Source organism: Salmo salar, chromosome ssa12 (genome assembly GCF_905237065.1).
Source record: "Salmo salar chromosome ssa12, Ssal_v3.1, whole genome shotgun sequence".
Classification (NCBI taxonomy): Eukaryota; Metazoa; Chordata; class Actinopteri; order Salmoniformes; family Salmonidae; genus Salmo; species Salmo salar.
The window spans coordinates 51482787-51507463 of NC_059453.1; the positions used below are offsets into that span (position 1 = coordinate 51482787).

Consider the following 24677-nt stretch of genomic DNA (forward strand, 5'->3'; position numbering starts at 1 on the left):
CCAAAGGACATCCAGCCAACTTGACACAACTGTGGTAAGCATTGGAGTCAACATGGGCCAGCATCCCTGTGGAACGCTTTCGACATCTTGTAGAGGCCATGCCCCGACGAATTGAGGCTGTTCTGAGGGCAAAGGGGTCGGGGTGCAACTCAATATTAGGAAGGTGTTCCTAATGTTTGGTATACTCAGTGTATATGGAAGTACACTACAAATGACACCCCTTCAAATGACTGGATTCGGCTATTTCAGCCATACCCGTTGCTGACAGGTGTATAAAATCAAGCACACCGCCATCTCCATAGACAAACAGTGGAAGTAGAATGGCCTTACTGAAGAGCTCAGTGACTTTCAACGTGGGACTGTCATAGGATGCCACCTTTCCAACAAGTCAGTTCATCAAATTTCTGCCCTGCCAGAGCTGCCCCGATCAACTGTAATTGCTGTTATTGTGAAGTGGAAACGTCTAGGAGCAACAATGGCTCAGCCTCGAAGTGGTAGGCTACACAAGCTCACAGAACGGGACCCCAGAGTGCTGAAGCGCCTAAAAAGCATCTGTCCTCGGTTGCAACACTCACTACCGAGTTCCAAACTGCCTCTGGAAGCAACGTCAGCAAAATAACTGTTCTTCGGGAGCATCATGAAATGGGTTTCCATGGCCAAGCAGCCACACATAAGCCTAAGGTCACCATGCGCAATGCCAAGCGTCGGCTGGAGTGGTCTAAAGCTTGCGGCCATTGGACTCTAAAGCAGTGGAAACGCGTTCTCTGGAGTGATGAATCGCACTTCACCGTCTGGCAGTCCGACGGACGAATCTGGATTTGGCGGATGCCAGGAGAACGCTGCCTGCCCCAATGCATAGTGCCAACTGTAAAGTTTTGTGGAGGAGGAATAATGGTGTGGGGCTGTTTTTCATGGTTCGGGCTAGGCCTCTTAGTTCCAGTGAAGGGAAAACTTAACGCTACAGCATACAGTGACATTCTAGGCGATTCTGTGCTTCCAACTTTGTGGAAACATTTTGGGGAAGGCACATTCCTGTTTCAGCATGGCAATGCCCCTGTGCACAAAGCGAGGTCCATACAGAAATGGTTTGTCGAGATCGGTGTGGAAGAACTTGACTGGCCTGCACAGAGCCCTGACCTCAACCTCATTGAACACCTTTGGGATGAATTGTAATGCTGACTGTGAGCCAGGCCTAATCGCCCAACATCAGTGCCTGACCTCACTAATGCTCTTGTGGCTGAATGGAGTCCCCGCAGAAATGTTTCAACATGTAGTGGAAAGCCTTCCCATAAGAGTGGAGGCTGTTATAGCAGCAAAGAGGGGACCAACTCGATATTAATGTCCATGATTTTGGAATGAGATGTTTGACGAGCAGTTGTCCACATACTTTTGGCCATGTAGTTTAGTGCACCAAAAAAAGTGTTAAATATGGGTAATAAAAAAATAAAAAAAAGTCATTCTTATCTCTCAGATATAGGACAGACACTTCAAAACAAACTTCCTTTTGATAATTGTTTTTGACTATCTGTTTTGCCATGTATTAATCTGTTATTTAATGTGTTTCATTTGGCTAATAGCAGTAAGGCCAAATTCAATGGTTAATTATTTATTTTTATACCTAAAGAGGTCCTACAATTATAAATCCTTGAAATGACCATCTTAAAACAATTCCAGATGTTAGCTTAGTAGGAGGAAACAATCTCAATTGCATTTCCTTGATTCGTCGCATCCTCTCATCTCTTTCTCAAAACCCATTAAATGAGAAGGTCAGAGGTCCCTCTAGGGCTGTGGTGGTCACAAAATGTTGTCAACCGGTGATTGTCAAGCAACTGACAGTCTCACGGTAATTGACCGTTAATCAACATAAACACATTTAGCATCTCCTGGCTTCCACACACAGCCTACAAGCCACTGATGCAGACCTTTGGAACGTCTACATTTTAAAAAGTCTAATAGATCCATATAATATAGCCTAAACCTTCACAATAAATCCATGATTTATTTTAGACAGGTCTAAAGAAGCATGATATGAAGAAAGTGTAGTCTGTTTCAGAAGAACAGAATAGCATTATCTGAGTTGTCCTTATGTTGAATAGAAAGGATATTTTCTCCAAATGATTTGAGGGAGTGCGCACATGCGGCTATTCTGTATTGCGTCGCTAACAAATAAGTATTCCTATATGCTTAATTTAGAGTTACATGAATAACTTTAGTTATTTTACAAACGTTGTCCTATATGTTTAGATTTTTAATACATTGTAAAGCCACTCTAATGAGGATTTGAAAAAAGTTGATTGAAAGGCATGAGTTCTGCTTTGGTTTTTGTGCAGGCTGTACACACTACATCACTCACAATTTGACAAGCACTTGATAATGCCTAGAATTTCACGGCGGCATCCCCTTTGTGTGGCCGTAATGCACCCTAAAACAATCCATGCCTTTTGCGGCCAGTGGCTGTTGTCCCCTTCTCCCTGAGTGCTACGCGCTCCGAATCACCTCTCACTCACATGGCTCTCCATCACATGATCGGGTCTTTCTCACAGGATACAAGTGAAGACAGACACATCGGGGACGCAACTGCGCACATCCTTGTCCAATTCCGAGGTGCATATTGAAGATGTTGGAAGAACTGTCCACATTTACTTTTCGTCAGTCAACAAGATGAGTAGGCCTAACGAACAGCAAAAGCACTAGCCTATGTCAATCTACTATCCCCAATAGTACAAATGTTGACCTATTCTAATCTGTGTGAGAAATAAATATTCCAAACATAGTCTGGGACAGTTGTGGGATGCGATAGATCCCAAATTAATACAACCACTAGCATCAACCAAAACATTTTTTACTCAATGTGGCTTACCCAACAGAGTAAGTGCTAGAGGCGTCACTACAGATCCGGGTTCTATCCCGGGTTAGGGAAGGGTTTGGGGGATTTCCTTGTCCCATCATGCTCTAGCGACTCCTTGTGGCGGCTGGGCACATGCACTCTGACTTCGGTTGCCAGCTGTACAGTCGTGGCCAAAAGTTTTGAGAATGACACAAATATTAATTTTCACAAAGTCTGCAGCCTCAGTTTGTATGATGGCAATTTGCATATACTCCAGAATGTTATGAAGAGTGATCAGATGAATTACAATAAATTGCAAAGTCCCTCTTTGCCATGCAAATGAACTAAATCCTCCAAAAAACATTTCCACTGCATTTCAGCCCTGCCACAAAAGGACCAGCTGACATCATGTCAGTGATTTATCTCGTTAACACAGGTGTGAGTGTTGACGAGGACAAGGCTGGAGATCACTCTGTCATGCTGATTGAGTTCGAATAACAGACTGGAAGCTTCAAAAGGAGGGTGGTGCTTGGAATCATTGTTCTTCCTCTGTCAACTATGGTTACCTGCAAGGAAACACGTGCCATCATCATTACTTTGCACAAAAAGAGCTTCACAGGCAAGGATATTGCTGCCAGTAAGATTGCACCTAAATCAACCATTTATCGGATCATCAAGAACTTCAAGGAGAGCGGTTCAATTGTTGTGAAGAAGGCTTCAGGGCGCCCAAGAAAGTCCAGCAAGCGCCAGGACCGTCTCCTAAAGTTGATTCAGCTGCGGGATCGGGGCACCACCTGTACAGAGCTTGCTCAGGCATGGCAGCAGGCAGGTGTGAGTGCATCTGCACGCAGAGTGAGGCGAAGACTTTTGGAGGATGGCCTGGTGTCAAGAAGGGCAGCAAAGAAGCCATTTCTCTCCAGGAAAAACATCAGGGACAGACTGATATTCTGCAAAAGTTACAGGGATTGGACTGCTGAGGACTGGGGTAAAGTCATTTTCTCTGATGAATCCCTGTTCCGATTGTTTGGGGCATCCGGAAAAAAGCTTGTCTGGAGAAGACAAGGTGAGCGCTACCATCAGTCCTGTGTCATGCCAACAGTAAAGCATCCTGAGACCATTCATGTGTGGGGTTGCTTCTCAGCCAAGGGAGTGGGCTCACTCACAATTTTGCCTAAGAACACAGCCATGAATAAAGACTGGTACCAACACATCCTCCGAGAGCAACTTCTCCCAACCATCCAGGAACAGTTTGGTGATGAACAATGCCTTTTCCAGCATGATGGAGCACCTTGCCATAAGGCAAAAGTGATAACTAAGTGGCTCAGGGAACAAAACATCGATATTTTGGGTCCATGGCCAGGAAACTCCCCAGACCTTAATCCCATTGAGAACTTGTGGTCAATCCTCAAGAGGCGGGTGGACAAACAAAAACCCACAAATTCTGACAAACTCCAAGCATTGATTATGCAAGAATGGGCTGCCATCAGTCAGGATGTGGCCCAGAAGTTAATTGACAGCATGCCAGGACGGATTGCAGAGGTCTTGAAAAAGATGGGTCAACACTGCAAATATTGACTCTTTGCATCAACTTCATGTAATTGTCAATAAGCCTTTGACACTTATGAAATCCTTGTAATTATACTTCAGTATTCCATAGTAACATCTGACAAAAATATCTAAAGACACTGAAGCAGCAAACTTTGTGGAAATTGATATTTGTGTCATTCTCAAAACTTTTGGCCACTACTGTACTGTGTTTCCTCCGACACATTGGTGTGGCTGGTTTCCGGGTTAAGCGAGCCGTGTGTCAAAAAGCAGTGCGACCTTCGCCTCTCCCGAGTCCGTACGGGAGTTGCAGCGACGGGACAAGACTGTAACTACCAATTTGGATATCATGAAATTTTGGGGAAAAAGGGGGTAAAAAATCATAAGAAAACATTGCAAATGGAGGACACTTTTCCCGTGGTTCATTTTCATGCCAGTCAGGTAGGCTATTCTCCTGTTGTAAATATAAGCAATGTGCTTAATATTAGGAAAAATGCACTTTTGAGGAGACGCAAGGAGTGGAGGAAACAAGGACCGAGGAAGCAAGCATTTGACGGCTAATTATCAGACTGACATGCAGACCAACGCTTAGTGTTTACTGATTATATTAATTTCATTATTGATTATTATTAATATTGTCAATGATTTTCTTGACAAAACGCATTGTATTATATTATTGTATTATGTTATTATATCAACCGAAATGTAGAAGCTGTTTGTTTAGCATGGCTATAAATGATAGAGAAGTTGACTAAATGCATAAACAGTCCTTGCTTCTAGGCAAGAGAAAGAAACTTGCGGTGCCCATCTTTCAACTGACATTTTGAATCACATATAGATGTTTTATTGTTGTATTTCTAATGGGACCCTGTAGACTGTTGCTAGGGAAATGTCCCTAGCAATGCCGCTGAATTACAGTCCATATTCACAAACGCCTCTCCAAGAAGCCCCTGTGTTGTTTCCATTCATCGCTGAGCTCTGACCACTCTCTGGTGTGCTCCCTGCAGTGGCCTGGAGGAGTACTCTGGAGGACTGGGCTGCTGAGGACTGGAGCGAAGAGATGAGTGTGAGTCTGGGTAATGGGGACTGGGGAGTAGTAGTGGTCAGGGGGTGGAAGGAGCTAGCTAGCTAGCTAACAACCTGGTAACATTATCAGTATATCCAAACATTTGAGGGCACAGGGTGGACGGAAAAGGGATAGCTTCTTCAGGAGATCAATGATCATAGCAATTAATGAATGACAGTTCTTGCATGTTGTCGTCACAAATGTTCTTAAAGAGACGGTGTATAATTTTCAATGTAATGCATCTCAATAGGAAAATAGTTATTTTACATAAGGTAGAAACCAAATATTCCACAAATGACTTTTTCATTTAAATTACATTTGAGCTTTTTATAATAAACAAATGTATTTACAGGGTTACATATTCGTTTTTAGGGAACAACGTGCTTCAGAAGTAGCTGGAATTCATAAGGCTGCATCTCAATCGATTTAACAAAAATGTATTTTCTGGTGCTCCTGAATTCTATGTTCTCTTTACCTTTTAAAGTGGGGAGCACCAGTGCTACCAATTTAATGTTTGAAATTGGAGTCCTGCAAAACAGTGTACTAGTTCATACAGTGTGATTTCAAAAGGTTTAGTAAAACTATAGTTAGCCTTATGTCTCACAACTTGGTCTATTACATTTGTCAATAACTCTCTGTCTCCCCTTAGCTCTCTGAGACCAAAGTGTTCACCGCCTCAAGTGCACCTGCACCTCAGAACCACATCACACCTGGGCAAAGGTAACTCCCAGCTCACCATCCGCACGACTAGCTAGGGTACCCACCCGTCACATGTCAACACTGCTTTTGAGGCCTCCCGAGTTGCGCAGTGGTCTAAGGCACTGCATTGCAGTGCTAGCAGTGCCGCGAGAGATGCTGGTTCGAGTCCAGGCTCTGTCGCCCCCGGCTGCGACCGAGAGACCCACAGGGCGGTGCAAAATTGGCCCAGCGTCGTCCGGATTAGGGGAGGGTTTGGCCGGCAGGGATGTTCTTGTCCCATCACACACTAGCGACTCCTGTGGTGGGCCGGGCGCAGTGCACGCTGACACGGTCGCCAGGTGTACGGTGTTTCTTCCAACGCATTGGTGCGGCTGGCTTCCGGGTTAAACGGGCGTTGTGTCAAGAAGCAGTGCGGCTTGACTGGGTTGTGTTTCGGAAGACGCACTGCTCTCGACCTTCGCCTCTCCCGAGTCTGCACAGGAGTTGCAGTAATGGGACAAGACTGTAACTACCAATTGGATACCACGAAATTGGGGAGAAAAAGGGGTACATTTTTTTTTTTTTTTTTAAGATGTCAAAATTTGTATAAAAACACTGCTTTTGGTGTTGTGTAGATATGGGGAAAATACCAGCCCAGGGGTACACAAAATAACAGCTTGACCTCTTTGCCAGTTTTATTCCATGAAGTGATATGTTTGGCCCAGCTGCTTTGGTAGGCACATTTGGATGTGCATAGTAAGTAGGAAGGATGTTTGCATCCTTCCCTTGAGACATGGTCCCGTTATGACTGTGTTAATTTTAATCAGACTTTCTCCATAGTGGGTATGTGTGCAATAGAAATAGTATCATGTGTTGTAATAATTATATGTGTCTCCTGTAGTCTGGACCTGCCCTCTCTGCTGCAGAAGCCAGTGGGAGAAGGAAGAGGAGGAGGAGGGGATGCCCCCTCTACGCAGAGCCTGGTTTTCACCAACTCCCACCATCACCCCCCCCGCAACGGGTCGGCCATTGGCACGGGCAGCACCAGCTATGCACACGCCGCCCTGGTGAGCCGTACTCGTGCCCTTTAAAACTTTTTAGATACATACACCATATGGCCAAAAGTATGTAGACACCTGCTCGTCGAACATCTCATTCCAAAACCATGCGCATTAATATGGAGTTGTCCCCCATTTTGCTGCTATAACAGCCTCCTCTCTTCTGGGAAGGCTTTCCACTAGATGTTGGAACATTGCTGCAGGGACTTGCTTCCACTCAGCTAAAAGAGCAGTAGTTAGGTCAGGCACTGATGTTGGGTGATTGGGCCTGGCTCGCAGTCAGCGTTCCAATTCATCCCAAAGGTTTTCGGCTGTAACCTAACAAAATGTTGAAAAAGTCACGTGGTATTTCCCTTACTTGGTTGCCATATTTTGCTTGTATTAACATAGGGCCCCATTCACTCAACTCTCTCCTTCTGTCTGCCAGTCGTCAGTGCTAGGGGCAGGTTTCGGGGACCTGGGCCAGTCTAAGAGGAGTCAGTCCAGTCCGGGGGCCCAGATCTTGGAGCAGCTGAAGGGCCCGGGCCTGGGTCCTCTCCCATCCTCCCAGGCAGCCCCCCCTCCCAGCACTCAGGGGGCCAGCAACACCTCTCTGGGGAGTAGACTCCCAGGGCTAGGAGGAGCCCCCACTGTTCTCCCACCGCCTTCCACTTCAAGCTGGGATATCAAGGCCCCAGAGCCCAGCGCCACATCCTCTTCACACACCTCCCACTTCAGCCGTGAGAAACATAGATTTACGAAAATAATATATCATTTCAAATACCTGGCATATGTCTTTTTTTGTTAAATGGTCATGTGTCTGTATGTGGTGGTTGTGTCCGTATGCCTGACTGATCTGTATTTGTGTGTTCGCCCTCCAGGGGACTTTAAGCTGCAGCCTGAGCCATCCCTGGTGCTGAGCCAGCTGGCCCAGAGACACGGAGCCCCCTCCCTGCCCATTGCTCGCCAGCCCAGCCCCCCGCCAGCCCAATCCCCCTCCCCCATCCAGGGACCCCCCCTGGCCACCATCGGTGCCAAGCCTGCCCCCAGCGCCGGACCGGACCCTCAAGGCAGCAACTCGCTGCAGCAGCACCGCGTTCCGCAGCTAAAGGCCCAGAAACGAAGGATACCTCCCACCTCTAAGGTAAAAGGAACCGTAGACAAGTATTTCCTCGATTCCCTGTGTGAGGTCAAGGAGTCAAGGACAGGAGGAATCAAGGAAAGAATTGGGCTTCACCCAGTGTGTAGGACAGGAATGGTCAACTTTGGCTATCAAGGTTCTTGTTTTAGGCCAGTACAAACACACCTGATTGATCTAATCAAGGTCTTGATGCTTAATTGGTAAATTCCCAGCGTTGAAGAGCACTGCTCTAAATGAAGAAGCTAATGGTGTTTGAGGGGATTGGCGATCAAGATTAGCAAATCTGTGCAGATCTTGACACAATCCTTTTCTCTCAAATGCAAGGATTGTGAATAATGAAGATGCTGTTTCCCGTCAATGAGTCCCCTCTGAGTAAGAGCTTTCCCCTCCACTCCAGATCCCCTCGTCGGCGGTGGAAATGCCTGGCTCTGCCGACGTCCCCGGTCTTAACGTTCAGTTCGGAGCACTGGACTTTGGCTCGGAGGCGGCCCTGCCGGACTTTGGTCCCGTGGAGACGTGTGTCACCGGGGGCTCCAGGGAGTCCACCCCGGCCCCACAGAGCCAGACCAGCCTCTATTCCAATCCCCTCAGGTGGGTCACAATCTCCACCGCGGGTGTATTCAGTGAGGTGAAAGTTACAGACAGGAAAAGTAACGAGTTTACATGATTCCACATTTTGCCTCAGACAGTCCGATCTTTTCAGCACAGTTTCTTTGTTATTCTACGTTATATTCTATGTTGATGTGTATATTATTTTGCACTCCTGAACAGACCCCAGGGGTGGTCAACAGATTGATGACCATGCTAGCTCACCCTAGAAGTCCTTGCGAATTCTTCTTATTATACATTTTAAAGTGTCTCGACATAGTTTAACTAAAACCTCCTTCTCGGTTTGTCTCCAGTGAATCTATGAGCACCCCTCTTTCCGTCCCTCTCCCTCTCTCATCCTCTGAGCCCGTCTACCACTCCCCGTCGGTGCCCATGTCCAGCCTGGCCCCCTCTATGGGTACAGTCAGCTCCTCCACTCCATCCTCCTCCATCTCCTCCTCGGTGCCCTCTTCCTCTTCAACGTCTCCCTTTGTCTCAGTGGGGAGCGGTTATGACTGTGGGCCTGTGGCCCCTCACTCACACCTGGCCTTCTCCCAGAGCAAAGAGGCACCCGGGCCAATCATGGTGAGTCTAAGTTGGGCTAATGTAAGCCTTAACGAACACACTGCAGGCCAACAGGGTGGTATTCATTAGGCACCAAATTGAAGAAAACGTCCAGGAACCGGGATAAACTACCTAAACTTGTCCTATAAGAATCGCTTGTTTTTGTGTTCTGTTGCTGAAGGTTTTGGCTATGGTGTGCCCTAATGAACAAGACTCAGACCTCTCCCACAGTCTCAATGTCCTGGGTTGTGCAATAATAAGACACATTATTTGTTGTGTATGAAATATGAATGATAAATGCATTTCGCAATGTTGGGATAATAAAGATAAGTTGACATGGGTGAAGATTCCAATGTTAACTTTGCCGTTTGCTCGTGTCAACAGAACGGTCTGAACGGTGTGAGGACGTCTGCTATGGACCGTAAGTTACACATTTCATTCATTCATTCATTCATTCATTCTGTGCTGCTCTTTTTGTCAGGATTTGTGTTTTTTAATTGATTGTTTCCCTCTTTCTCTCCCCAGCTTTGTCAGCCTCCTCTACGCCAAAGCCGGAGTCTCCCTCTCTGAGCATCAGTACCAGCAGTGCCCCTGCCTCCTCTGCCCTCATGCCCTCCTCCATACCCCCCCACAGCACAGCACTCCCCAGTCTGCCACACGACATGCCCTCTGCCAGCCTGGCACCACTCAGCAGGTAACACGCACTTGCCTTTACGTCTTAGAATGTGTGCTTGCATTGACGTGAGTTAGAGACAATTTATACATACAGAATTCCAAGTTTTGCCATTATAGGCTAGAAATGCAGTTACTTTCTTCGGTCAATTTATATTAATATGCTTGATTGTAAATATATCTAAATCAAGAGCAGAAGGCAAATGGGGATATTAAGGACATTCATGAATGTATCTTTCCCGCTCTTCTTCTCTCTTTCTCTCTCTACATTGTAGCCATGGCAGCAGTAGTCATTCCTCTCTCACTGTGAGTACTGTTCAACACAGACACGCGCGCACACGCACGCTTCTTTTAAGAGATTACCATGCCGAGTACAACCTCCTCTGTAACTAACTCTCTCGGTTTCTCTCTCTTTCTCTCACTCTACCTCTATCTGTGTAGTATACCAGTGTAGACAGTAGTGTGAGCTCTCTGGCACCCTCGTCTGGCTCCTACTCCTCTGCCCCAGCCCAGGCCCCAGCCCAGGCCCCGGCCCAGGCCCCAGCCCAGTCACTCCACCAGGTCAACAGCGGCATGGCTCACATCATGGGCACCATGAGCCACATGAACAGCATGGTCAGTAGCATGGGTGGCAGCGGGCATCACGCCAGCCAAGCACTGGGGCTCAGTGCCAACGGGACTACGGCCCAATCGAACCTCTCCTCGGCCCCCAGGACCGCACCGCTGCTCTCCTCCTCAACTGGTACGCGCAAACATACACTCAAACATGCATGAATATACGCGCGCATGCAAAATGTATACACACACTCGTACAGTCACGTTCACCGACATATTAAAACACAAACGTAAAGACTATAAGTGAAACTGTAATTCTGTCTAGATAGCAGTGTGTGAGTGTTTTGTTCTTGTGTTTTTCAGGTAAAGCTCCTCCTAACCTGTCTCAGGGGGTTCCCCCACTACTGCCCAACCAGTACATCATGGGCCCAGGAGGCCTGCTGCCTGCCTACCCGGTAACTATTGTGTGTGTCACTGTCTCTCCTGGCCTAGTGGTTAGAGCGTTGGGCCAGTAACTGAAAGGTTGCTGGACCGAATCCCTGAGGTGACAAGGTAACAATCTGTCATTCTGCCCCTGAGCAAGACAGTTATCCCACTGTTCCACGGGTGCCGAAGACATGGATGTCGATTATGGCAGCCCCGCGCACCTCTCTGATTCAGAGGGGTTGGGTTAAATGTGGAAGACACATTTCAGTTGAATGCATTCAGTTGTACAACTGACTAGGGTATCCCGCTTTTCCTTTCCCTGCTTTCAAAGTAAAGAAACATATTTTGTTATTTGGGTGTATGATCCATTCAAGTGACTGTATTTGCCATGTGTTCCACAGCAGATCTACGGCTATGAGGACCTCCACATGCTACAGTCCAGACTGCCTATGGTGAGTCTCAATGATTTATATATGCACTGATGACTGACAGGGGGCGCTGTTTTGAAGCCACCATGCCTCCATCTTGGCACTTCCCCACATATTGTTTTTGTGAGAAATCTATGAAAAAGCACAGGAATTTCATATTAATATGAAAAGTGTATACTAAAATATAAAAAATATTGTATGTCATGTCTCAAAATCGATATCTATCTCACCTCTATATTGTTTTATGTCCTCCGGATTCGAGAAGAAAGATGAGTTCAACAGTGAGCCTGTCAGTTGGCCTTAATTCTCGCACAGCATCCAGCCTAGCTGGCGCAATGCTATTTTCCTGATTTTTGACCACTTTTTTTGTCTGATTTAGTCACCCAATTTTGGCCCTCCTACAAGGGTAAAACAAAATAAACATTACTTTTGAACGGATTATGATAGAGACATGAGATTTGGACCATTGGTTTTCTTAGAGGATTATCTACACATCATTTTACCAATTGGTCAAAAGATACGTTTTTGGTTGGACACCCTACTCTACTAGTCTGGGTACCAGTCTTTTTTAGCTAACAGACTGGCCTTTCGGCAATCTCAACGTTCAATATACGGGGGGGGGATTTACGGCGCAGTTTCTGATTGGTAGTTGGAAGCATTTCTATTTTCCATGACAACGTTATGGAACATGTGGTGCGTGCAAATTTGGCGCAATATAGAATTAGAATTTTAAGAACAACAATTAACAATACCGTTATAACGGGCTGTGGTCATTGCCTTGTGAGAAGGAGGTGTCAATGCAAAATCATGTTGTTCAAAGTGGCTAGAAAGGACTCTGTACTGAGAGAGAGCGAGAAATAATGATACAGAATACTGTATTAGCCCATAAGATTCAATCGAGCGACGTTAGCTTCGGTTGCATCCTATTAACGAGGAAAGAAATGCAAAACTGGCACTTGTCGTCATTCCTTGTACTTGCTGATCGGGACTTGCTTACATTTTTACAATTGTGTTATGCTCACTTCAGTTATGTTATTTTTCTCTCCTCTAATTAAGAGATGGAATCCAGACAGGCTACTTTAGGAAACTTTCTGAATGGACATTAGTTTTTCCAAACTTCCCCCTGGTAATTCAGATTTTTTTTTTTCTTCATTCAATTGAGTCGACGATAGAAGCTTGGTGGTTTTTATTCTAGGCCTGAAAATATTTCAACATCATGTCTGGACGATAAAAGGCTACACTGATCACTCGTGCTTGGCTGCCAAATGTCTAGGTGTCCCCATAGGCCTAATATTTCAATTGAGGAAATGTGATCATAATCATTATTTTAGCGATCCACGTTTAGACGTCACTCCTAATGATAAGGCTACCCATCCTGCTGATGTGAGCTGCCGGACAGTGCACATGCGCTTGAAAATGCGTTTATGGATGAGAACGCGAGCTTGCTATTTCCAAAAAGTAGCTCCAGTCCCTGCTTTGCGATCTGTTACCTACGTCAACAGCCAGGGTCTCAAATAGGCCTAGGACACTACACTTTTTTTTTTATTGCACATTTAATTAAACTGACACATTTAGTGATGTTCGTCTTCAATTCATTGGCACATCAGACAGATCTTGTTTTTGTCTCTGGATGAATTGCACAGATGCTGATCGCTTTGATTCAGTGTAGTAGGCAGGGCCTAATATATATATTTAGGCTAGCATACGAATAATAGTATAATAGCCCAGCCTAATTCACCTATAACTTACAGATCTCGGTCTCACTGTTCCGTTGTTGCACAATTCAAACGCTGGCATCTCCATTGGCCTCTCTCTCTTCCTTCCTCTCTCTATTCCTCTTATAGCTCCTGAACAGGTAGCCTATCACAATGCGTGTCCCAGAAGTAGAAATATATACTGAACAAAAATATAAACGCAACATGTAAAGTGTTGATCCCATGAGCTGAAATAAACGATCCCAGAGACTTTCAAAATGCACAAAAAGCTAATTTCTCTCAAATGTTGGTGCACAAATGTGTTTACATCCCTGTTAGTGAGCATTTCTCCTTTGCCAAGATAATCCATCCACCTGACAGGTGTGGCATATCAAGAATCTGATTAATAAGCATGATCATTACACAGGTGCACCTCGTGCTGGGGATAATAAAAGACCACTCTAAAATGTGCAGTTTTGTCACACAACACAATGCCACAGATGTCTCAAGTTTTGAGGGAGCGTGCAATTGGCATGCTGACAACAGAAATGTCCATCAGAGCTGTTGCCAGAGAATTGAATGTTCATTCCTTCACCATAAGCCGCCTCCAATGTCGTTTTAGAGAATTTGGCAGTACATCCAACCAGCCTCACAACCGCAGACTATGTGTACCCACACCAGCCCAGAACCTCCACATCCGGCTTCTTCACCTGCGGGATCGTCTGTGGAGGGGTACTGAGGAGTATTTCTGTCTGAGAGATTGCCAAGAGTGTTCAAAGCTGTCATCAAAGCAAAGGGTGGCTACTTTGAAGAATCTCAAATCTAAAATAGATTTTGATTTGTTTAACACTTTTTTGGTTACTACATGATTCCATATGTGTTATTTCATTAGTTTTGATATCTTCACTATTATTCTACAATGTAGAAAATAGTAAAAATAAAGAAAAACCCTTGAATGAGTAGGTGTGTCCAAACATTTGACTGGTACTGTATAGATTTGAGGGGAAAAAGCACCTTATTCTTGCTTGCTGGATATAAAATAGGCTACAGTGTTCACACAGTGAACTGGTGGGGAAGTTTGAATGGCGAGAGCTTCTCTGGTGTGTTTTGATCACTTTGACTGGTTGTAAAAATGCAATAAAGGGGAATCCGAATCCTCTGTTTTTCCCGCGCCAATGTTTGTTTACAATGAAATGTATTAGGTTAGAATGCCCAATGTTAGAATGTTTCCAATCACATCTATGAAATAAGTTAGAATGTTTTCCTTTCAGTCTAATTTGCATAAACATTGTGATTGGATGATAGCTGTGAGGGTTATCGAATCAGAATCAAATCCTCTGATCTCCTCAAGTTCATTAATGATAAATGTTCATATTTAAAGATTACCGGAAGGCCAGTCTCTTTGGCAAAGAGACAGGAGTGGCAAGCAGTGGAACATAATAGCTGAACAGAGACTGCAACCAGGCTACTACTCTACTGCCATTCATTCCAATTAGACAGGTTTGGATTTCTATGTTTCTGATCCGGTCTCTCTCTGTGTAAAGCCCTCTTTGCAGGATTACTACGGAATCACATTCCCTGGTCCCGCAGCACTCTCTGGCAGAGATGGGAGCCTCGCCAATAACCCCTACTCAGGTAAGCAACTCTAGCTCACACACAGTCAAACCCTTTTTGTCAACTGTTTTGAAACTTTGGAACTGGGTCCTGGAATTATAAACTAGTTTGACAATAGTTCCATGACTATGGAGCTGAGGGGGAGAAAAAAGGGAAGATCGTTCATGTTTAGTCTGCTAAAATAGTAACCGGTACGATCACACACCCCTGGGGGACATCTTTACCATGTCTCACGCTTTCGGTAATCTTCCCTCCTCTCCCTTCCTCCGCAGGTGAAGTCACAAAGTTTGGCAGGGGTGACTCCACGTCCCCTGCGCCTAGCAGCTTGTCGGCCCAACAGCAGCCCCAACAGGGCCAGAGCCAAGGGCAGAACCAGGCCCAGCCACAACCCCCCCAGCCCCAGCCTCAAGGCCAACCCCAGGGCCACCACAACAGCCAGCAGCAGCAGGCCTTCCTCCCGCCAGGCTACAGCTACACAGGCCTGCCCTACTACCCCGGGATGCCTGGCGCTGCCTTCCAGTACGGCCACACCATGTTCATGCCCCAGGGACAGGGGCCAGCCAAGCAGCACGGTGTGGGTCTGGGAAACCCCTCAGCCAGCCCCTTCCAGCAGCAGCAGCCCAGCGGCTACGGCCAGCACACCTTCAGCTCAGGTTGGTTACCGTGAGAGAGGGAGACACACACACCAACAATCTAGTTGACCACTGTGGAAAAGAGAGTTGATGTCAGTATGTTGTTGTTTTGGTCTCAGGGTATGAGGACCTGACACAGGGCCAAGCAGGAGTAGACTATAGCAAGGGCTATAGCAACTCCTCCCAGAGCCAGGCCAAATCTGCTGCTACAGGCCCCGGTAAAGGTACATCACCCTCCCATTAAATCCCGGTCATCTGACCCCATATCGTTACCATGCTTGAACGGTTCTGTTATTAAAAATGAGAACTTGCCTGGTGAAATAAATAAATAATATTGCCATTTCAATGACATCTGATGATACATTATTTCATATCAGTATTGGGCAAAAGTCATAAGCTGTCCTGATTTTAAGAGGCTTTAAGTCATGCTGTTGACTGTGAAACGAATGTTTGTTCACCTATTTAAATATTTTATCGTATGCTAGGCGGCATCTCTGTGACGTCAGGCAACTCCGGGGTCCCAGAAATCAGTGGAAGTGTTTACAACAAGACCCAGGTGAGATGTTTATAATGTTTGTGTTTCAGATTTTTATTTATACTGAACCAAATTATAAACGCAACAGTTTCTAGGATTTTACTGAGTTACAGTTCATATAAGGAAATCAGTCAATTGAAATAAATTAATTAGGCACTAATCTATGGATTTCACGACTGGGAATACAGATATGCATCTGTTGGTCACAGATACCTTTAAAAAAAAAAAAGTATGGATCGGAAAACCACTCAGTATCTGGTGTGACCACCATTTGCCTCATGGAGCGCGACACGTCTCCTTTACATAGAGTTGATTGTGGCCTGTGGAATGTTGTCCCACTCCTATTCAATGGCTGTGCGAAATTGCTGGATATTAGCGGGAACGGAAACACGCTGTCGTACACATCGATCTAGAGCATCCCAAACATACACAATGGCTGACATGTCTGGTGAGTATACAGGCCATGGTAGAAATGGGGCATTTTCAGCTTCCAGGAATTGTGTACAGATCCTTGCGACATGGGGCTGTGCATTATCATGCTGAAAAATGAGGTGATGGCGGCGGATGAATGACGCAACAATGGGCCTCGGGATCTCATCACGGTATCTCTGTGCATTCAAATTGCCATTGATAAAATGCAATTGTGTTCGTTGTCCATAGCTTATGCCCGCCCATACCGTAACCTCACCGCCACCATGAAGCACTCTGTTCACAACGTTGACATCATCAAACCGCTCACCTACACGTTGACACATGGTCTGCGGTTGTGAGGCCGGTTGGACAGACAGACAATTTCTCTAAAACATTGTTTGAGGCGGCTTATGGTAGAGAAATTAACATTCAATTCTCCGGCAACAGCTCTGGTGGACATTCCTGCAGTCAGCATGCCAATTACATTGTTTGTGTGACAAAACGGCACATTTTAGAGTGGCCTTTTATTGTCCCCAGCACAAGGTGCACCTGTGTAATGATCATGCTGTTTAATCAGCCTCTTGATGTGCCACACCTGTCAGGTGGATGGATTATCTTGGCAAAGTAAAAAAATATATAAACTAATTTGTGCATAATTTGAGCGCATTTTCTGCATGTGGAACATTTCTGGGATCTTTTATTTCAGCTCATGAAACATGGGACCAACACTTTACATGTTGCGTTTATATTTTTTTCATTGTACATCATTACGATACCCATTAGTCCATCAGGGCTTATCTCCCTGGGATCATACACGAACACAATACTCTCATCAATTATGATTTCAATTCTAGTCCTTTGCCAGAGCTTAACGGTGTTATGGTATTTTTTTCTCCATGGTCATTTTTTTTTTACAGATAAACGTAATCACTGACCTTGACTTTGCTCTCCAATGGTCTGTTTCCAGTCCTTTGATAAGCAGGGTTTCCATGCGGGGACTCCCCCTCCCTTCAACCTGCCTTCGGCTATGGGGGGTCCTGGAGGGGCCCCGGGTGGCTACGCTCCCGCCCCCTTCCTCCACATCCTGCAGCCTGCCCACCAGCAACCCCACTCCCAGATGCTGCACCATCATCTGGCCCAGGACGGACAGGTAACACATTCACCCATAGTCTACAACCTTGTGTTAACATGCCACACGACGACACTGGTTAGATCAGTGGTGGGCAATCCTACCCTGTGCTTGTAGGCTTTTGTTCCAGCCAAGCAGTAACACCTGATTCTACTCAAGTCTTCAATTAAGACTGATTTGGTGAAACAGTTTTATTTCAACAAAAGCCTGTACCCACACTAGCCATCACTTTGCCTACCTCTGGTTTACATGTCTATATCAGTGTGGTACTTGTGCTGGTCATATCCAGTCTGTGACACTGTCCTCTATCTCTGTATGCAGGGAGGTCCTAGCCAGCGAGGCCAGTCTAGCAGCATGCAGCAGAAGAGCCAGGTCAACAAGTCCAGCTACGGCAGCTCCCCATACTGGGGCAACTGACAGGACTGTGTGTGTACACACTGCATCATGCCCACCTATCTTGACTTATCAGACCAGAGGGGGGGGACAAAGTATTTTACAGCACCAGGCTAAAACACACACTACCACCCCCCCACCCCCCCGCTCAATATTCCCCTTTAAAAATGTATGGCTGTTGTATGTAAAATATATTTATGTATGTATTTATACAGTATATATGTATTAGTAGAACATGAAATTTGGTTAAGATTTTTTCGAAGGATGATAGGAATCAAATATCATGGAGAAGTAATTATGAAGTTGATGGTGAATATACAGTACTTAACCAGAACAAGCATCATGTGGCGTGGATGATTTTTGTATGCATACATGAACCTGATGTACATTACTGCTAAGCATAATTTTTCACACATCTCCCCCATCTGTGAACTCTTTTCTATTGAGGGTAATTTATAGCTTGTTTTTACCCCTCCATTTGTGATTTCCACCTTTTTATACAGCGAGCTCAAAGTATTGGGATAGCGTCAATTTGTCTCGTTTTGGCTCTTTACTTCAGATTTGAAATGAGGTTAAAGTGCACACTGTCAGCTTTAATCGGAGGGTATTTTCATCCATATCAGGTGAACCTTTTACATAGTCTCCCCCATTAAAGTATTTGGTTCCATATTCCTAGCACACAATGCTTGTGACAAGTACTGTAATTTAAATGGTTCACTCAATATGGATGAAAACAATATAAAGCTGTCATTGTATTGTCCCAATAATTTGAGCTCACTGCAATTGGTTTAATCCTTCATTGTCCAACAAATTAAAGTTCTTAATTATTCCCCCCCCTAGAACCAAAATAAATGTTGCCTGTTTTATAGAAAACCTTCCATACTGTAATACATTTCAGAGTGGAGTGTCTGGTGAAAAGCATCTTGATCCATTTGTGGAAGAAAACGTGCATAATTGATTTTGCCCACTAGATAGCTGAACCATTGCATCAAGACTAGAGGTCGAGCGATACATTTTATAATGGCCGATTTCAAGTTTTCATAACAATCGGTAATCGGTATTTTTGGCCACCGATTTGCCGTTTTTTTTTTTTTTAACCTTTATTTAACTAGGCAAGTCAGTTAAGAACACATTCTTATTTTCAATGACGGCCTAGGAACGGTGGGTTAACTGCCTTGTTCAGGGGCAGAACGACAGATTTTTACCTTGTCAGCTTGGGGATGCAACCGTACGTTAACTAGCCCAACGCTCTAACCACCTGCTTTACGTTGCCAAGGTAAGTTGCTAGCTAGCATTAAACTTATCTTGTAAAAAAAACTATCAATCATAAACACTAGTTAACTACACATGGTTGATGATATTACTAGTTTATCTAGCCTGTCCTGCTTTGCATATAATCGATGTGGTGCGCATTCGCGAAAAAGGACCGTCTTTGCTCCAACGTGTACCTAACCATAAACATCAATGTCTTTCTTACAATCAATACACAAGTATATATTTTTAAACCTGCATATTTAGTTAATATTGCCTGCTAACATGAATTTCTTTTAACTAGGGAAAATGTGTCACTTCTCTTGCAAACAGAGTCAGGGTATATGCAGCAGTTTGGGCCGCCTGGCTTGTTGCGAACTGTGAAGACTTTCATCCTAACAAAGACAGCAGACTTTGCCAAACGGGAATGATTTAACAAAAGCACAATCGTTGCACGACTGTACCTAACCATAAACATCAATGCCTTTCTTAAAATCAATACACAGAAGTATATATTTTTAAACCTGCATATTTAGCTAAAAGAAATCCAGGTTAGCAGGCAATATTAACCAGGTGAAATTGTGTCAGTTCTCTTGCGTTCGTTGCACGCAGAATCAGGGTATACAGAATCTGGCTCGTTGCGAACTAATTTGCCAGAACTATGAAATAACATTGTAGGTTGTGCGATGTAACAGGAATATTTAGATTTATGGATGCCACCCGTTAGATAAAATACGGAACTGTTCCGTATGTCACTGAAAGAATGTTTGAGATAGTTTCTGGATTCGACCATATTAATGACCTAAGGTTTATTATACACTGCTCAAAAAAATAAAGGGAACACTTAAACAACACAATGTAACTCCAAGTCAATCACACTTCTGTGAAATCAAACTGTCCACTTAGGAAGCAACACTGATTGACAAATGTCACATGCTGTTGTGCAAATGGAATAGACAACAGGTGGAAATTATAGGCACTTAGCAAGACACCCCCAATAAAGGAGTGGTTCTGCAGGTGGGGACCACAGACGACTTCTCAGTTCCTATGCTTCCTGGCTGATGTTTTGGTCACTTTTGAATGCTGGCGGTGCTTTCACTCTAGTGGTAGCATGAGACGGAGTCTACAACCCACACAAGTGGCTCAGGTAGTGCAGCTCATCCAGGATGGCACATCAATGCAAGCTGTGGCAAGAAGGTTTGCTGTGTCTGTCAGCGTAGTGTCCAGAGCATGGAGGCGCTACCAGGAGACAGGCCAGTACATCAGGAGACGTGGAGGAGGCCATAGGAGGGCAACAACCAGGCAGCAGGACCGCTACCTCTGCCTTTGTGCAAGGAGGAACAGGAGAAGCACTGCCAGAGCCCTGCAAAATGACCTCCAGCAGGCCACAAATGTGCATGTGTCTGCTCAAACAGTCAAAAACAGACTCCATGAGGGTGGTATGAGGGCCTAACGTCCACAGGTGGGGGTTGTGCTTACAGCCCAACACCGTGCAAGACGTTTGGCATTTGCCAGAGAACACCAAGATTGGCAAATTCGCCACTGGCACCCTGTGCTCTTCGCAGATGAAAGCAGGTTCACACTGAGCACGTGACAGATGTGACAGAGTCTGGAGACGCCGTGGAGAATGTTCTGCTACCTGTAACATCCTCCAGCATGACCGGTTTGGCGGTGGGTCAGTCATGGTGTGGGGTGGCATTTCTTTGGGGGGCCGCACAGCCCTCCATGTGCTCGCCAGAGGTAGCCTGACTGCCATTAGGTACCGAGATGAGATCCTCAGACCCCTTGTGAGACCTTATGCTGGTGCGGTTGGCCCTGGGTTCCTCCTAATGCAAGACAATGCTAGACCTCATGTGGCTGGAGTGTGTCAGCAGTTCCTGCAAGAGGAAGGCATTGATGCTATGGACTGGCCCGCCCGTTCCCCAGACCGGAATCCAATTGAGCACATCTGGGACATCATGTCTCGCTCCATCCACCAATGCCACGTTGCACCACAGACTGTCCAGGAGTTGGCGGATGCTTTAGTCCAGGTCTGGGAGGAGATCCCTCAGGAGACCATCCGCCACCTCATCAGGAGCATGCCCAGTTGTTGTAGGGAGGTCATACAGGCACGTGGAGGCCACACATACTACTGAGCCTCATTTTAAGGACATTACATCAAAGTTGGATCAGCCTGTAGTGTGGTTTTCCACTTTAATTTTGAGTGTGACTCCAAATCCAGACCTCCATGGGTTGATAAATTGGAATTCCATCGATTTATTTTTGTGTGATTTTGTTGTCAGCACATTCAACCATGTAAAGAAAAAAGTATTTAAGATTATTTCTTTCATTCAGATCTAGGATGTGTTTAAGTGTTCCCTTTATTTTTTTGAGCAGTATATTATAGTTAAGTCTGATTTGATTGAGCGATGGTAGGCAGCAGCAGGCTCGTAATAGTCAAAGGTATATGGTTTAGAGAGAAATAGTCGACGCGTCATAATTCCTGTAATAACTTGCGGCTGAACTTGAAAGGGGTTCCTTCGTTATTTTACCGTTCATGTCTTCCATAGAGAATGTCTTGATCTACTTCAGATAAGGTCTGTGTTTTGTGCTTAAACCGCCTCAGCGTTTTGATACCCGTGTAAATCTCACTAGGTAACGTTTGTCAACATATTTTCATAAACCCACTCTACAAAAAAAATGATCTTCGCTTATATTGATCAGAGTTATAAAATTGGCAAGCTGGTGTAAGCCTAAACCAAACACAGACCTTATTTTAAAAATATCCTATGGAATAAATGAATGAACCGCTTTTCAGATTTTGCTAGGTGTCATGGAATTGACTCACACCTTGGTAGTCAATTTTTACCATGCCCATTATTAAAATAGGATTTCCTGCACATAGATATTAGTTTTTGTTTTCAGCATTCATCACAGGTAACTTACTCTTTATTATTCAAACAGTTGAGTATTTGTCTCCTAAGCAGACTCTTCAGTATCGTTGTCACCTCAGAGCTGTGTGTATATACACACACACATATCAGTGTGGTACTTGTGCTGGTCATATCCAGTCTGTGACACTGTCCTCTATCTCTGTATGCAGGGAGGTCCTAGCCAGCGAGGCCAGTCTAGCAGCATGCAGCAGAAGAGCCAGGTCAACAAGTCCAGCTACGGCAGCTCCCCATACTGGGGCAACTGACAGGACTGTGTGTGTACACACTGCATCATGCCCACCTATCTTGACTTATCAGACCAGAGGGGGGGGACAAAGTATTTTACAGCACCAGGCTAAAACACACACTACCACCCCCCCCCCCCCGCTCAATATTCCCCTTTAAAAATGTATGGCTGTTGTATGTAAAATATATTTATGTATGTATTTATACAGTATATATGTATTAGTAGGACATGAAATTTGGTTAAGATTTTTTTCGAAGGATGATAGGAATCAAATATCATGGAGAAGTAATTATGAAGTTGATGGTGAATATACAGTACTTAACCAGAACAAGCATCATGTGGCGTGGATGATTTTTGTATGCATACATGAACCTGATGTACATTACTGCTAAGCATAATTTTTCACACATCTCCCCCATCTGTGAACTCTTTTCTATTGAGGGTAATTTATAGCTTGTTTTTACCCCTCCATTTGTGATTTCCACCTTTTTATACAGCGAGCTCAAAGTATTGGGATAGCGTCAATTTGTCTCGTTTTGGCTCTTTACTTCAGATTTGAAATGAGGTTAAAGTGCACACTGTCAGCTTTAATCGGAGGGTATTTTCATCCATATCAGGTGAACCTTTTACATAGTCTCCCCCATTAAAGTATTTGGTTCCATATTCCTAGCACACAATGCTTGTGACAAGTACTGTAATTTAAATGGTTCACTCAATATGGATGAAAACAATATAAAGCTGTCATTGTATTGTCCCAATAATTTGAGCTCACTGCAATTGGTTTAATCCTTCATTGTCCAACAAATTAAAGTTCTTAATTATTCCCCCCCTAGAACCAAAATAAATGTTGCCTGTTTTATAGAAAACCTTCCATACTGTAATACATTTCAGAGTGGAGTGTCTGGTGAAAAGCATCTTGATCCATTTGTGGAAGAAAACGTGCATAATTGATTTTGCCCACTAGATAGCTGAACCATTGCATCAAGACTAGAGGTCGAGCGATACATTTTATAATGGCCGATTTCAAGTTTTCATAACAATCGGTAATCGGTATTTTTGTCCACCGATTTGCCGTTTTTTTTTTTTTTAACCTTTATTTAACTAGGCAAGTCAGTTAAGAACACATTCTTATTTTCAATGACGGCCTAGGAACGGTGGGTTAACTGCCTTGTTCAGGGGCAGAACGACAGATTTTTACCTTGTCAGCTTGGGGATGCAACCGTACGTTAACTAGCCCAACGCTCTAACCACCTGCTTTACGTTGCCAAGGTAAGTTGCTAGCTAGCATTAAACTTATCTTGTAAAAAAAACTATCAATCATAAACACTAGTTAACTACACATGGTTGATGATATTACTAGTTTATCTAGCCTGTCCTGCTTTGCATATAATCGATGTGGTGCGCATTCGCGAAAAAGGACCGTCTTTGCTCCAACGTGTACCTAACCATAAACATCAATGTCTTTCTTACAATCAATACACAAGTATATATTTTTAAACCTGCATATTTAGTTAATATTGCCTGCTAACATGAATTTCTTTTAACTAGGGAAAATGTGTCACTTCTCTTGCAAACAGAGTCAGGGTATATGCAGCAGTTTGGGCCGCCTGGCTTGTTGCGAACTGTGAAGACTTTCATCCTAACAAAGACAGCAGACTTTGCCAAACGGGAATGATTTAACAAAAGCACAATCGTTGCACGACTGTACCTAACCATAAACATCAATGCCTTTCTTAAAATCAATACACAGAAGTATATATTTTTAAACCTGCATATTTAGCTAAAAGAAATCCAGGTTAGCAGGCAATATTAACCAGGTGAAATTGTGTCAGTTCTCTTGCGTTCGTTGCACGCAGAATCAGGGTATACAGAATCTGGCTCGTTGCGAACTAATTTGCCAGAACTATGAAATAACATTGTAGGTTGTGCGATGTAACAGGAATATTTAGATTTATGGATGCCACCCGTTAGATAAAATACGGAACTGTTCCGTATGTCACTGAAAGAATGTTTGAGATAGTTTCTGGATTCGACCATATTAATGACCTAAGGTTTATTATACACTGCTCAAAAAAATAAAGGGAACACTTAAACAACACAATGTAACTCCAAGTCAATCACACTTCTGTGAAATCAAACTGTCCACTTAGGAAGCAACACTGATTGACAAATGTCACATGCTGTTGTGCAAATGGAATAGACAACAGGTGGAAATTATAGGCACTTAGCAAGACACCCCCAATAAAGGAGTGGTTCTGCAGGTGGGGACCACAGACGACTTCTCAGTTCCTATGCTTCCTGGCTGATGTTTTGGTCACTTTTGAATGCTGGC

The 24677-nt window shown here is 44.5% G+C and overlaps 1 protein-coding gene across 2 annotated transcripts in view; it reads left to right on the plus strand.

Moving 5' to 3' along the window:
- Positions 1-18808, plus strand: part of LOC106565184 (ubiquitin-associated protein 2-like) — a 39126-nt gene extending 20318 nt beyond the window's left edge. For both annotated transcript variants that reach the window (XM_014132027.2, XM_014132028.2), the window contains exons 9-27: positions 5380-5438; positions 6088-6158; positions 7018-7183; positions 7602-7893; positions 8035-8297; positions 8692-8885; positions 9197-9467; positions 9831-9867; positions 9972-10140; positions 10394-10424; positions 10560-10860; positions 11037-11128; positions 11501-11551; positions 14766-14856; positions 15108-15488; positions 15587-15691; positions 15953-16023; positions 17381-17563; positions 17864-18808. In XM_014132027.2, coding sequence (XP_013987502.1) covers positions 5380-5438; positions 6088-6158; positions 7018-7183; positions 7602-7893; positions 8035-8297; positions 8692-8885; positions 9197-9467; positions 9831-9867; positions 9972-10140; positions 10394-10424; positions 10560-10860; positions 11037-11128; positions 11501-11551; positions 14766-14856; positions 15108-15488; positions 15587-15691; positions 15953-16023; positions 17381-17563; positions 17864-17959 — 2924 coding nt within the window. In that variant the 3' untranslated portion in view covers positions 17960-18808. The remainder of the gene's footprint in view (positions 1-5379; positions 5439-6087; positions 6159-7017; positions 7184-7601; positions 7894-8034; positions 8298-8691; positions 8886-9196; positions 9468-9830; positions 9868-9971; positions 10141-10393; positions 10425-10559; positions 10861-11036; positions 11129-11500; positions 11552-14765; positions 14857-15107; positions 15489-15586; positions 15692-15952; positions 16024-17380; positions 17564-17863) is intronic.
- The last annotated feature ends 5869 nt before the right edge of the window (positions 18809-24677 follow it).